Source organism: Schistosoma haematobium, chromosome 1, assembly GCF_000699445.3.
Source record: "Schistosoma haematobium chromosome 1, whole genome shotgun sequence".
Lineage (NCBI taxonomy): Eukaryota > Metazoa > Platyhelminthes > Trematoda > Strigeidida > Schistosomatidae > Schistosoma > Schistosoma haematobium.
Window position 1 is genome coordinate 50,379,287 of NC_067196.1, and position 15,265 is coordinate 50,394,551.

At 35.8% G+C, this 15,265-nt stretch overlaps 1 protein-coding gene across 1 annotated transcript in view; it reads right to left on the reverse strand.

Annotated features, from left to right (window-relative positions):
- Nucleotides 1–14,994, reverse strand: part of MS3_00001513 (uncharacterized protein) — a 35,639-nt gene extending 20,645 nt beyond the window's left edge. The window contains exons 1-6 of the mRNA XM_051208988.1: nt 12,509–14,994; nt 12,405–12,473; nt 11,100–11,476; nt 8,364–8,546; nt 3,990–4,532; nt 1,074–1,369 (exon numbers count right to left, since the gene is read on the reverse strand). Coding sequence (XP_051074402.1) covers nt 1,074–1,369; nt 3,990–4,532; nt 8,364–8,546; nt 11,100–11,476; nt 12,405–12,473; nt 12,509–12,797 — 1,757 coding nt within the window. The 5' untranslated portion in view covers nt 12,798–14,994. The remainder of the gene's footprint in view (nt 1–1,073; nt 1,370–3,989; nt 4,533–8,363; nt 8,547–11,099; nt 11,477–12,404; nt 12,474–12,508) is intronic.
- Nucleotides 14,995–15,265: the final 271 nt, after the last annotated feature.

Consider the following 15,265-nt stretch of genomic DNA (forward strand, 5'->3'; position numbering starts at 1 on the left):
ATCTATGTTTCGTCTGTAAAAACATTTAAAATACTTGGAATACATAAATTTATAGACTCTGACTACAAAAGAAAACATTTACTAGTATAGGGGTTGTGGAGATTATTAGGTTTTTGATTGAGATCATGAACCGATTGATGTTCGACCACCGTTGGAAACCTGGAAGCATTGGATGGCCGTTTCGTCCTATTGTGGGACTCCTCGGCAGTGCACAACCACGATCCCGCGAGCGGGATTCGAACCCAGGGCCTTCGGTCTCGCGTGCGAACGCTTAACCTACTAGACCACTGAGCTGGCATCCAACGGTGATAGTGTCTAACATCAAACAATCCACGAAATTGCGCGACCAACTTCCATTGTACTGAGGTAGATACCTGTCTCTACCCGACATGGATTAGCTCCACTGATCACGGCTTCTCACTAGAACTCCAAGAATTGCCTCACGAAGCTAGTCACTAGTGAGCACATGTTGATAGATAGAAACACAAACTGTTTCAAATAATTGTAAACGTAAATTCACAGATATAAAAGTCATCTCTGAAAGCATAAAGAGATAGTCCTAACCTCCAGATGTTAGACAACAAGACCTGGGAATTAAAGCAGCCGTAACACTAATTATTCACAATTACAGACAAAAATAGCTCATCCACCATTCAGTACACAAGAATAATTCAGTATGTTCGAACTGGCAAGCATCATTTAACAAACATTTGCGATTAATTTGTTAAAATATCAGTCATGATGTACATACTTTCGCCTTGCTACTGTTAGATGTGTATATTTCTACAAATTGGTTAGTTTGTTTGAAAACATGGTAATAAAGAATGCAATTCAGTCTGGACACAGACTTCGGTTTGGAATGGTAATTTGCAACAGGGTAACAGCGTAAATCAATCGAAAATGATAAGACTTGAGTGTTAGGAAATGAAAAGATGTAAATGACAAAATTAAGATATTGTAATATGACATACACACAATATTTGCATTCAATGTGCTTCAAACTACAGAATAAAATCAGATACATCATGTCTCAGGGTGGAGTTCACACGAGATTTAATAAAAAATTCACTCACTGTATCTGTCCACAAACTGCACCAGCCCAAATTAAGCAGTTAGTATTTGATAGGATAGGAATATTTTGAGATTTTAACACCTCTAGAGAGAAAGAATCTTTTTGCGGGATTACAGATCCGTCATGAACTGATGGATTCTCGTTTGTGGCATTAATCGAATGGGATTTAGCTGATGGATTCGCAGGCACATGTGGAACATCCGGATTAGGATAATGAGATCGTTTTTGTCTGTGAGTTACATTCTGGCCAGAACTAGTTGTATTTGTAGGAGGAATATTTTCCTTTAGTGCATCCACCTGAAAATAAACAATTTTAACACATAGATATTGATACAAGGAGGTGCCAAATACATATGCGCCACACAGATCTCATTTGATATATGTGAGGGCTGTGATGCTGCCCGGGTGCCCAAACCGAACCAGGTGGTTTTCTTAGGGGGCCACACCCCGATCCTTCGACCTGAAGGTCTGATCCACAAGGCAGTGGAGCATCGTAAGGAGATTCAGTCCCCCATGATAGCTGGTGACTAACGATTGGTTCACACGCAATTTGTCCCTTCAGGATACTGAAGCTCATGTGCACCATTGGTTTGGAATCAGGGTTTTCCAACACCCCTAGGTGGACTCTCCCCACTCTCGGTCATACCAGGGCATTTGGGGGCATATGATTAAAGATTCGAAGTTGTGATGGGATGTATTTTTAAATATTGCGGAACATGCGTCTCGTATTAAAACGTCAACCAGCACCAAATAATGACATGAAGTAAAAGACAAACAACCTGAAGAAACGAATTAGTAAAAAATTACTGAGCATTAAATTCTTGGAAGTAAACAAACACTTGCAAACAGTTAACCAAAAGTGGTCATAGTTTTTATCTAAGCAGACAGACCTCTAAATTTTGGATGGCGAGACTAGAATTTATGGACGAACCAACCAGATTCAAGATAACAGGTCTTGTATTTTGGCGCGAAATTCACTCATCCGTACGTCTAAATAGCGTCTTGGCATTTTAGCTTATATCAGTTCGTGATGAAAACCGTAAATTATAGTCCCACCTTTTGAATTTATGTCAGTAAACAGTCATTAACGTGACATGTAGCTTGGATATGAATCATTTCGAAGTCAAACTACACATAAGCACGGATATATGTAAAGTTAACAAGATGAGAATTATAAAAGGGAAAGTAACACCAGTTGTCTTTGACCATCAGAACTAGTGTTATGGCGGGAAAAAATTAGATAAAGGAACAAAAAGTAAGCCATGACTCTTTGTTCAAGGTAAATAAAATGACCTAGAAAAACGAATAAAACTGCTTCACTGTGGCAGATTTCGGTCCCACATGCCCCAAAGACTCCAACAATTGAATAGGAATACTTCACAGATCCCAAGCTGGAAACTATCTACGGTTTCGAACCAGACCAGTAATCAATGAATTCACGGATTAATGGGATATTTTAACCATCGTGATTCTAGTTTTGTTCCAATCCTTCCCAAAAATACCAGTTGCGTTTGATCTTAGTAAGATACAAGTATATTCAAGTGATTGTTGTATCCCGATGAGAATAATGAATGGTGACTGTTGGAATCTATTTCTGGACTATTACTATACATATATTTTTATTGTATAAATGTTAAGTAGCTAAATTATGCATATTCATGTCTGTCTTATTATAAACTTTATTTTGACCCATAAACTATTGTTATACGATTTACCGTTCTTGAGTCTATTATATCACATTCACAACCACTTTTTGGCTAGATCTTGTACAAATGTTATTTTCTGTTTTATGGTACGATGTGGTCTGTTTGGTTTGTATATAAACCCAGTATGTTTGAAATACGTGGTTCATATTGTAAAGGCTGATATTGGTGTTCTGGATTTAACAGACAGGGCTAGGCAGGAATAAAGACCGATAAAGACCAGACGGCTCGTACGGGTTTCATGCGTCATTGGTCCGGTCGATAATTCACTGTTATCTAATTGGCGGTATCATTACGCTTATATGTTAATAGGGTACAAGGTCACAAGTTATAACAGTGACAAGTCCCTAAATCGGCGAAAGTAAATGAGTTAGATAATAATTGCTGACCACTGATAAACAATAATTTTATGTTGTTTTTTTTCTAATTATTCGGTACAGATAATATTGAATTCACCACGATGATAAAAAATAGTAAAATCGTGAGATAATGGAGAATATTTGCAGCTCAGGAGGAGGCTTCCGAAGAAGCATTATGTTCTCTGAACAATGCTACCTCCAAAACAGTAAAATTAAAAAAGTATGGATAATACTGGTTAAAGAATAAGGAACATAAGAAAAAGTCTCATATATTGTTCCACGATATTACGATACAGTAAATGGGTTGACAAGCATATCAATAATACGGTAGTGAAAAAATGGTACAAGAATATGTAGGTTGTATTCAAGCTGAAAGCATTTCACAAACTCCAAAATTAATATTTACCAAAAACAAAATAGAATTTAAGATATAACTCAATAATCATCACGTGCAAGTTTGTTCACAAATTTTAGAATGACGAACGTATTGAGAAAGATAGTGACAGAGTACTTAAATCAAAGTATGCAGATGTGATTTACAACTAGTGACTAAATACTTTTTAAATGATAAATTGCAATGCTGATGGGGTCAGTGATAATGATATTGAGTTCAATTAATAATGTAAATAAGCATTGAAAATCTACTGTCTTATTTGGAACGGCTTTTAAAACTTTATGTGAGACGTGATAGAGTAGACCTAGTTTCCAGTAACATTGAAATATGTGTACAAAATAAAAAGGAGAAATATTAATTCCCGATAATAGATATCATAAAACACGTTTGAATAAGCACACAAAAATTGAAAGAAACATGTGATTGTTAACATTTAGTATATGAGAATTTGTAATGCTTACTTTGGATTTTGAAAAATTTGGCTGTTTTCCGTTTACACCAGCTGGGATTTTACTAGAATTAACTGTATTACTAGGAATATTAGATCTTAGAGCTTGTCTAACAGCCTCAAGTTGTTTTTCTAAATGTGAAGATAATTTATTGTGACGAGAAACCGATTCCAGTTTGCCATCATCCGGCTGCTTACCTGTAGCTGTAATCATATCTAACAAACTGTCAATATCGGACATATGTAGACAACTGATATCAACATGTGATATATCTGATTGATTCAAATTCAAATTTTTCAGTTTCAAACTGCTGGCATCACTAAGATTATTTACTTTTTGTGAAGGATGTGAACTTTTACTGGATAAGTTCTGTTCTGTCACTTGTGTTTGGGTTGATAAATTATTATTTCTGTTCATAGATTGGATTGGTTCATTATTTATACATTTTGAAGTGCGACTGATTAGATTCTGTACTGGTGAGACCGTTATTGCTTGATTTAGTTTTAAAGGCGATGTAGTTATTGGGCATAAGTTAGGTTGTACGCAATCATCGGACTGTTATATTTAAAAAGAATATACCATAAAAACAGAACGGTTAAATATTTTTTTAAAAACATACTTTAATAAAAGTATAAAATCGTAACGCTAACCAACAGACTGAGAAATTCTCTGACTACATAAAGGTTATCTATATTTGCTAAAACAGGTAAAATTAGACTGTGCAGACAACCTTGAGCGAACTAATCAGGTTTAAGATAGCACTTCATGGGCCTCTGTGAAATCCAAAATCCAGTGGAGATGTACCTTACTAAAGACTGAACAAAAATTGTCCAGAACTAATTTATAAAAATCCTGTAAGTTGACTAAAAATCACCTTATTAGCAACCAAACAGTTAATATTCTACGGTGGATAAGTTAATTTACAAGAAACGTCTACTTTTGATGCGAATTGTATTTGAGCTAACTTGATGTGATTAAAAGTAAAGTCCAGGGTATATCTTGTGGAACTTAACTCAAATGTCTAAAAACCAACTAGACTGATAAAAGCATTTCGCTGGAGAAAATAAGTCAAAAGTCAGTCGAACGATAATGATTAACAACTAAAAATGTATCAATCGAATCAAGAATGACACTTAAATCGATTTGTATGTTTCTAAAATTAGTACTTATGAGTTCAAACTGCAGAGACCATAAATGACCAGCTATTTTCAATGTAGTGGAACTAAGAAAGTATTTTTCGGAGGTAACAGAAATAATAACGAACGGTCTTCTTATCACTCAGAATCGAAACAATAATTTAATGATTTTGATAACAGTAAGTTGTAGATAAACTACCGTCAAACACACACATTTAAGAAGTGAACATGACTGGTACAATATTTTATGATAGAAAGAGGACGAGACTTCACAGTTTGACTGTACAAACACATGTACATTGATTTATTGTGCTATGTATTATCGAGCACTCTAGGACCCAATAAGCGAATTACGATGAATCGACAGATGCGAATTCTATGTAGCTTTTTATCATTTATTTATTTATCTGAACACAAACATTGGTACAAAGGGGTACAGAATACATATGCGCCACACAAGTCACTTGATTTGTGTGTAGGCTGTGATACTACCCGGGTGCCCAGACCTTTTTTCCATACCACCGCGCCAAGTAGCATACCGACCACCTAACCAGTAGTATTGTCATCCATTAATCCAACATATGGAAGCTGCTATGATGACATTCATAAAATGTGATTTTACAAGAACAAAAGTCGAGCAGGCGAAATTTCTATCCTTAAGTACTTTTACTACTACTCAAATTATAATATGCCAACTGTAATTTATTCCAGAATTTGCCCACATTCTCCTAAATTCAATTATTGCTAATTTTATGAAGCAAAAGCTTTAGCTACGCATGAAGCCGAACATCAATGTAGATCCTACTTTTTTACATACAATAGATTCACCCTCATTAGATTTGTATTCACATTCTTTTAATTTTTCTCACTTAAAACCTTTGCTAGTATTTTTAAACCATTCAGTTCTATGAACAAATATTTAATTCGTTTAACCTACATAGTACAATCTACAGTTTATTAATTCCATATTAGTTTATTCATTTACACAGATCCCATATACGATTTATAATCTTAATAAACACTTCTAGTTATCATTAGTATAGTATGATTTATCACTGCCACTATTATGTCTGCGTAAATTGTGCCATCATTGTCATCTACACTTTCACGCGGAAGTTAATTATTCAAATCTCATGGTTAAGGTACATATTACCAAATTGTAAAAAGTTTATATGCTAGGAGAAAATATAGAGCGATTCCCCAGCTTTAATGCTTGGGTGAAATCAGTCAATAAATTGAATAATTAGATCAAGATGAATTTAGCTTCTATTAAAGATCTGTAGTACTGGTTGTATGGAAGACAACAGAAAGCTGCAGAACGACTTTCCCGGTTGCGAGGCATGTTGATTCTTCTAAGTTATGGTATGCATGGTGTCGTCTGGGATCAAGGATTTCAAAGTTATCTGGAACAAGTAATCTCCATTCCAATAACTCACTGACTTCTCGAGGCATTACTGTTGTTTACAAAACCGTGTTGGTGGATACGGAGGATCCACCTAGGTGAATTGGAAAACCCTGATTCCAAACCAATAGTGCACATGGATGTATGAACCTATTGTTGGTCACCGGCGACCATGGGACTGCATCTCCTTACATTGCTCCACTGCCTTGTGGATCAGATCTTTACGTCAAAGGCTTGGGGTGTGGCTACCCAAGAAAACCATCTGCTTCAGTTTGGAAACCCGGGCAGTACCCCAGCCCTCACAAAAATCGAATGATTTATGTGGCGTACATCAATTTGGTGCCTTCGTGTACCAATGTTTATGTGTTTAAATAAATAAATAAATAATAAGCTTTTACTAGTGCATCCCATAGGCAGCAAAATGCAATCAATAAAGTTGTCAGTGGAACAGAATGTATCTTGATTGCCAACGTTAATTAAGAGGAGTAACTTTACCACTTAAAAGGATAAACACATTGCCATAATTCATAGTTGTTTATAAGGTGTCGCCTACTGAGAAAATACTACAAATCCAAGGATGATTTAACATATGGATTCATCAATCATTCTCAGCTTTAGGTGACAGGTTTTACAGGTAAGGAAAGTTCAAATACCTAGGTGGTGTAAACCATGTTATTTAGTACTAAAATAACGTCACTAAGACAAAAATTATGGTCTAGATTAACATGTGCTGAACTAATTTCCGCACCACATCTCTCATATTAAATACCAGTTAGATATGTGGAATTCTTGACGATTTTTAAAGGTCACATCTATGGGCAGGTACATGTTCTAATCAATCTGGTAAAGTGCTTTCAGTTTAAATATTTTAAGACATCTGCCAGCAAATGATTAGTGGTAACTTGAGCAAGAGAATTTTATTACGCAGTAAGTATATATGATGTTCCTATATTCAGCCAAAAAGTTCATATTCAGGTCTATCTGTGCCATTATACAATACTTTTAGACATGTCTCCAGAATAAAACTAATGACAAATCTAGTTGAATTATTCCTACATTACAACCCTCATTTGATTAAAAACGAAGGTAATTCTCTAATGTGATTGATGATTTCTTGTTAAATCCTTGAAGTCATTCAATCGAGATAAATCAAATAGCACGTCAGAAACCGTACAATAAACGAATGTGAAATTATCTATCCGAGTTATCACAGACTATCTTCCACTTAATTAATTCGTTTAATTCTGAGGAATTCTAGTATGCTTAAGACACATTTTCTATTCGGAAGATATACTGTGATTTATTATTACTACCTTTGATGTAGGGGAAAAAAAATCCTTTAGAAAGTTGTGCAGATGATATTGTTGTCTAGAAGGACAGTGAAAATCTCACAACTGACCTAACCAGTTTGGAGAAAACAATATCCAAAAAATTACACACAATATACTCTCAGAGGCATATCGTGAGCTCTATATCATTGATTCCACAGCAAAAAATGATGAAATATATGTTTTCAATGCACATAGTGGCAATACTTAATGGTAAATGTGGGAATTTTTAGTTATTATCGAGATCAGTAGATTTTCGAGAAAAAGCTAACAATGTTGACTATGAAATTCTGGTTGGGTTCACATATGAATGTTAAAACTTAATATGTTGCTTCAACAATTTTGTTTAGGACGACTATTTCTTCGTTTTACAAGTTTCATGTACCTTAATTGCTCTGTCGTCTGTTTTCCTCTATTAGAATATGGTTTCGTATTGAAAGGCTGTTTTCCACTTTATTGATAATACATCATATAATCGAACAAAAACAGAACCAAACTCAAACATAATATAAAAATGTACCTTGGTTTCATTTGAGTCAACTTCAAAAACAGATGATAAACCAGTAAGGCAAGGCAAATGTGAATAATTTTTGTTTTGAGGTCTTAAAATTGATTGGCCACACTCATTCTTTGAAGAGTCTGCTTGCTTTTCGATAGTGTTCTTCGAATGACATTCTGAAACTAGAGTTGGCAATTCCGTGGTCTGTAGATGAAGAAAGAAATTACAATAATATTGTGAATTGCATACACAAAAGGATAGAATATTTATATGAGGTCATGTTTGGAGGCATTTAGGCGAACACAAATACACAAAAACGATGAAATAGTGGTCTGATTCAAGTTGTTATCTAGTATGGTGTTGCAGGGGATGAGACTTCCATGTGTGAACTTTATCCGGTATCGCCAAATGGACGTAACATCTACTATTACTATAATCAATGAATCATCTACTGAAACGGAAGTGAAGATGTATCCTTAGCACCCCAAGCTTAGAAACTCACAAATAGGATCACAATTATTGATAGGATTCAAAGAATATAATGTAGCTTACTTTTTATTTTATTCCTCTCTCGTATTACCATTTGTTATAAAAGTGTGGTGTATTCTTTACAAAATGCACTAAGTCATACCACATGATAATTGATGACTTATGCTCATAATAAAGTCTTAACACCTTACAGCCTTGTGGATGTATATATTTCCTTGTTTTGAGACAAGCTACAATAACTACCTAAAACAATAATCAATGTGTTATCCTTCACTTTAGGTACTCACAGTCTTGCTATATTTGACTAACTCAGTATTATCAGTGTTATGCTTGTTATCCATTATGGGAATAATCTCATACATTGAAATGTTCAAAATGTACATAGGATATTTTACTTAGAAGAAAATATGTCGATAATATTTTACAAAGTAATTTTTCAGTAAAGGTTTAAAACTTATTAGTAATGGTAATCGTTTGTTTACTACTCACAAATCATGCATTCACTTTTCATTCGACTATTTTCAATACAGATTACCGTGCTATTCACTCAGTTATAATTATGTTCGTAATCTTGAGAATAAACACATTATATTCAACGATGTTGCTATTTTCAAGATGACTGGGACTCAATATTTACGTCTTCTTAGTTCTTATACGATACGTTTCTTTTGGATACTAGACAAGTTTTATTCAACCTCATTATATAAGCTTTAATATAATGAACTGTATGTACCAACAGACGTTAAGGTTCTTTGTAATATGAAGTGATCTAGTAGGACTCAGAACTTGTATGAACGTCTTCGTGGTGAAATCACTCAGCCAAATATCCCATGTCATATTCTAGTGATCTTAAACGCAAGCAGTGAATTAGAGATGAAATCAGGCATTTGATAAGTAATTAATATTCTAGCTTTGCATCATCACATAAATATTTGGTTGTTTTGGATACCCATAGAAGACATTATTTTAGTTAGTTCTTAACATATTTAGATGGGAAACTATATTCATTTTATGCTGTTTTAGTGGTGATGGGTTTGAAATAATTATTAGGTGAGATGTCTATAAACAAATGAGAATTCCTAACTTTCGATACCACTTTGACCAACTTAATACTTTTCTATCAGAGGCCCTTTTCGTCAAATCTGTAGTCATTAATTATGGTAACTATTTCCAGATACTTCTTCTAATGCTGATAGTATGTACATACAGTATGGTGAGAATCAATTGGGTATTCATTCCCTAGACAAATGTTCACTACATGTTCTGAGAAAAATGAATTTTATAACTTCTAGCAAATTATAATGGCTAGATGCTTTAACTATACCTATATCCAAATATTTTGAATGATGTTTTATATTATTCGCACCATATAAAGATGAAAGTATTCCACTATATTTAAAATTTTTAACTACAATCATCGGTAGTTGAATGGAAGAGCATCGGGACACCGTATAACGTTGTATGGATTGTTTTTACACTATAATATTAATAATATCATGAATTCTCTAGTTCATCACGCATTTGGGTGCGAGCCACATTCTAAGGGTAATTGCTAATGATAATATCCGGTTGTCCAGACAGTAGATGTGATGGGGTTCGGATCTAGGACTAGGTGAGGGGAAATTCAAATCCCTTAACCACTAAGCCAAAGCTCCATACTATAATAATAACGAACTGAAGTTCTAAATCCATTGTTATGGTTATGATATTTACGTAAAATTCAAAGGGGGAAAGAATACTTTGGAATAATCATAAACAGCTGCAGAGCAAAACATCGAGTACACAAATTAGTTATAAAGTACCTCTGGCTACGACCAAAGATTTGTGCTATTCGTAACATCACCGAAATTACCCATAAAATTGGTAATCTGTGAATGAGTAGAACAAAAAGCTGAGCAAGCAGCTCCAGGTCAAGTGCATCAAGGCACAGGATAAAAAAAACGAAATTCCAGTTTATTTCAAACTTACAGACGCAATAATTCACTACACAGCTCAATAATTTAACATCGAGCAAATGAGGTTGTTCAGATCCTGAGGTTAGATTTTCAAATACATTTTACCAAGAAAACTTTGGAAGAATAAAGTACTCTAGTAATTCATCGAGTGGCTTTTTCAAACATAACTACGAAGAAAGTAATTAGAAGATCAACGAAAGTTCAACTTTTAAGCTTTTATAGGTATTTAATCAAATATGAAAATCTGTTTTTGTTCACGTGCGTGTCCTAGAACGTAGAAAATAAATGAGAAAACAGGGCTCTATTCACATACCTGAGGGATATTACATGAATGGGTAGAAACACTAGGATTGACTAGGTCGACAACGCCAACATTGCTGCCATCAACATCACAGATACCTTCACTAGATGACAGGGAAGAAACTGATGTGCTATTTCCATTTGAACATTGTTCTTCAACGTCTAGTAAATCACACGATACTCGACGAGCAAATGTCTCGCAAACTCGAGTTGGAGCAGTCGCTTCAGATGCTTCACAATCAAAGTCGCTGAAAGCTTCTTCCAGCATCTTCAATTCCTCATCATCAAATTGTATTTTCTGTTGAGTTTCCATATCAGTCGACAGATTTGCTAGTGATTGACAGTGTTCAACTTTAAAGGTATCCATCTGCTTATTTCTATTTCCTAAATCTGATCATAAATTAAAAACTTGAATTCAGAATATAAATTACAAAATACACAGTGAATTATGCATAACACGAATATCGATTGTGATTAGCAACGTGACGATTTGATTGGTAGAAGTTTACTTTGAAATATCTATAATTTTTATTTGCCTAGTTCTCAACTCTCTTTTGTGTGGGGAACTTTAATCGGCAAAGAATTATAGTCTATTTAAAACAGAGGTGTTCCTCATACGCTTTAACCCCCAAATGCCCTGGTATGGCCGAGAGTGGGGTGGGTCCGCCCTCCCTCTCGAAATTCTCTCACACGGCCACGCGTATATAGCCTCTGCCAGGGAAGTCCTACTCACTGCCTTCTCGTGGCGGGGGTGTTGTTTACGAAAATGAGAGGACGAAAAGCGAATGTCCGGCGCTTTAACCGGACCCCAAACCAATGGTGCACATGGGCTCCAGTATCCTGAGGGAACAAATGGCGTATGAACCAATCGCTGGTCACCGGCTACCATGGGTATGCATCTTCTCACGATGTTCCACTGCCTTGTGGATCAGACCTTTAGGTCAAAGGCTCGGGGAGTGGCCCCCTAAGAAAACCACCTGCTTCGGTCTGGGCACCCGGGCAGTATCACAGCCCACACACACACAAATATGGTGTGGCGCATATATATTTGGTGCCCTCTTGTACCGATATTTATGTGTTGAAATAATAAATAATAATAATAATACTAACTGATGTGTAACGATTTTATCATTTAGCCAGCTTTTGTTTTATACAGAATGGCCATTATTTTCTAATCAACTTATCAAGAGCATTATTTGGATACGACAGTAACAGATAAACGTTAAATCCATTATTCGAACCACAAATTTTGTATAGAGTTTGTCACTAATGTGACGTTTAATTTAGAAAGCAAATTAGAATAAATTTCATGACTTACCTAGTTTTCTGGATATTTCATTGTATTTGGGATTCTGTAAACTACGATCTAATACACTATCAGATAGACCTACAAAAAATCAAAAAATAAATTAGGACACTTACCCTTTATTGTGTCGATGTTTAGAATACTTAATTCTTTATTATTAGAATTAGAGACGTCGTAACTTTGATTTCTGATAAACGGATTGATAACATACGTTTGTTTTCCAAAAGCCGGAGAAGTTTGTTGCGTTTCATTTAAATGAAACCGATCACGTTTGTGATTGTTGGAAAGTTTATCGTAGCCAACGGTTGAGTGTGCAACAGGTACGGGAGTCCCTAAGACAGTTTCATTCCCAGGTTTTGAAGTCACAGCACCTTTGTACAAATGTGTACAAGACTCATCCGACATCTAAGAAAAAAAAATCGAACACTCAATTTCATATGAACCTATGTCAATTAATAACAAATGATTACAGTTAACAACACGATAAATTCAATCACAATATAGACGAGGGTCGCGAAAATGTTTGGAATGAAAATGGCTGGTGTCATGGGGGGATCGACATCCTTTATAGCCAAGACGCTAACCTATAAATCATATTTTACTTTTAGCACTGAATAACACACGGCCTAAAGCTTTTGGACATTCCCAATAGGTGGTGGATTAGACCTTTAGGTCGAAGGCTCCGGGTGTGTCCCCTTAAGAGAATCACCTGCTCCGGTTTTGGCACAGGGGCAGTATCATAGCCCACACACAAATCAAGTGACTTGTATGGCGCAAAACTATTCGGTGCCCTTTTGTACTAATATTTGTGTTCAGATAATAAGTAAATAAATAATAAGGAATACAAGTAACTGCTGGGTTGGTGTTTGACGAAATCTCTGCACGGATTCAGAAAGTCCGTTTGGCTTTTGCCAACTTACGTCACCTATGGCGAAGGCAAGATATCGGTCTGTCAATAAATGGACGAGTGTACTGCGCAGCAGTTCGTTACGTTCTGGCTGCGAAATGTGATCATGAAGAGTAGAACGTACTCGTAAGCTACTAGTATTTGACCACAGATGCCCTAAAAATATTGTTCGCATCTTCTCGCATCACCAAGTAAGTAATAGTGAGGTTAGACGCAGGGTATTCGAGAATGATGGTAAACCAGTGGATGAGGTTGTGAATCTTCATCGACTGAGATGGTTGGGTCACGTGTTACGTATGCCTGAACACCGTTTACCACGACGCACAATGCTGACTAGTGTAGGGGATGGTTGAAAGAAAGTTAGGAGCGGTCAAACCAAAACGTGGCGTCGGTGCTTGAAGTCACTAACTTCTGGTCTGAGCCATGTTGGTAGATACTACTAAACTACTTGGTTGGGGTCCACGTGACTATCGTAACCAATGGTTGGAGACTGGGTGACATGGCTCAGAATGGATCACAGTGGCGTCGATGTATACACTCTCTGTCTTCCCTTAAACTAAGAGATTAAAATTGCTTCATATCTTTCTTTCTACGAACTAATTCTTTCTTCCTGTACTATATCCTTATTGCAATCTTTCTTTTATATATTACCACCTCTGAATTAACTACTTTTATGAATGCGGTGTCCATCTTGTTGTGCTAATGAGGTATAGCAACTTGGATTCATGCACATATGTACATGATCCTATGTTGTAGCTGACTGACTGAATGACCGACAAGTAACTGCCACATATTACGAATTTATTTCTTGGGCGAATTTCAAAGCCAATACTTCTTTGCTTCAATAGTCGTATAGTATATGCGTCCAAGAACTCGAATATAAACGAGGGTAATAAAAGATTGATCTTAGTGAACATAATGAATCGATTAAAAAGGAAGAACTTACATTCCCCATCCACCTTTACTAAATAAACTTGGGAACTTTCTCATTTTACCCTCATCTTTGCCTACATCATTCATCTTGGGAATTTGGAAATCTTACTCAAATGATGATACGAATTACACAATAAGTGTGACAAATTGAAGTTCTACTTTTTAAAAAATACTGAAATATTCTTCAGATTTCCTGACAAAACAGATTAACGGTTTGCTGCTAGATACATTTGGTAACACTTAAGGGGTCTGTAGAACAATATTGTTCATCTACTAGTCATTTACGTTCCAGAAGTTTGATACCTTTCTTTCCTTAAAAAGCCTCAAGTTTCGTTCCATCCAAGCGTGAGTGGAGTTTTATAATTCACCCCTAACTGAATGAAACCAAGTCACAATTATCCTTCACGAAATAGTTCATTCAGCGTCGGAAATGTAACGAGTTGAATTGTTGGGCGAGAATTTCACACAAGGATCAGTTACGTCAATCAAATTCGCTATTGCTAAGTGTTGATAACTAAGAATTAGGAGCGATAAGTTTAAATGATCCAACCTCAGGATTTTGGGGAGATTCCTGAGCTTTCCATAAAGTCACTTCAAAACCCTCAGTTTTGCCCCAAAGTTTGAGGAAAACCAAAACTTTCAAGATTTCTTGATAAAGAAGCACAAAATGGTAGAAATTTTATGGCTTTTGTAGCTTCCCCAAAAATTTCCACAAGACTGATAGAAATTATCCCCGAAATCAGGAGATTGTGAAGATATGAGAGAATCTGCAACTTGTTGTGTACACTATATTTCTTCAACCACTGTTTTACACTAAAATAAAACTGAGAGAGTAAGACCAGACACACTGGACAGACAGTGAGCTTCTGGAGAAGGTTCAGAGAACGGCGATCAAGCTGATTCCCGGAATAGCGAAGCTTCCGTATGAAGTCCGACTGGCCAAGCTGAACCTTCTCCCGTTGTCACATCGCAGAACTATAGGCGACTTGATTACAGTCTACAAATTGCTTAGTGATAAATTTGCACCTAATAT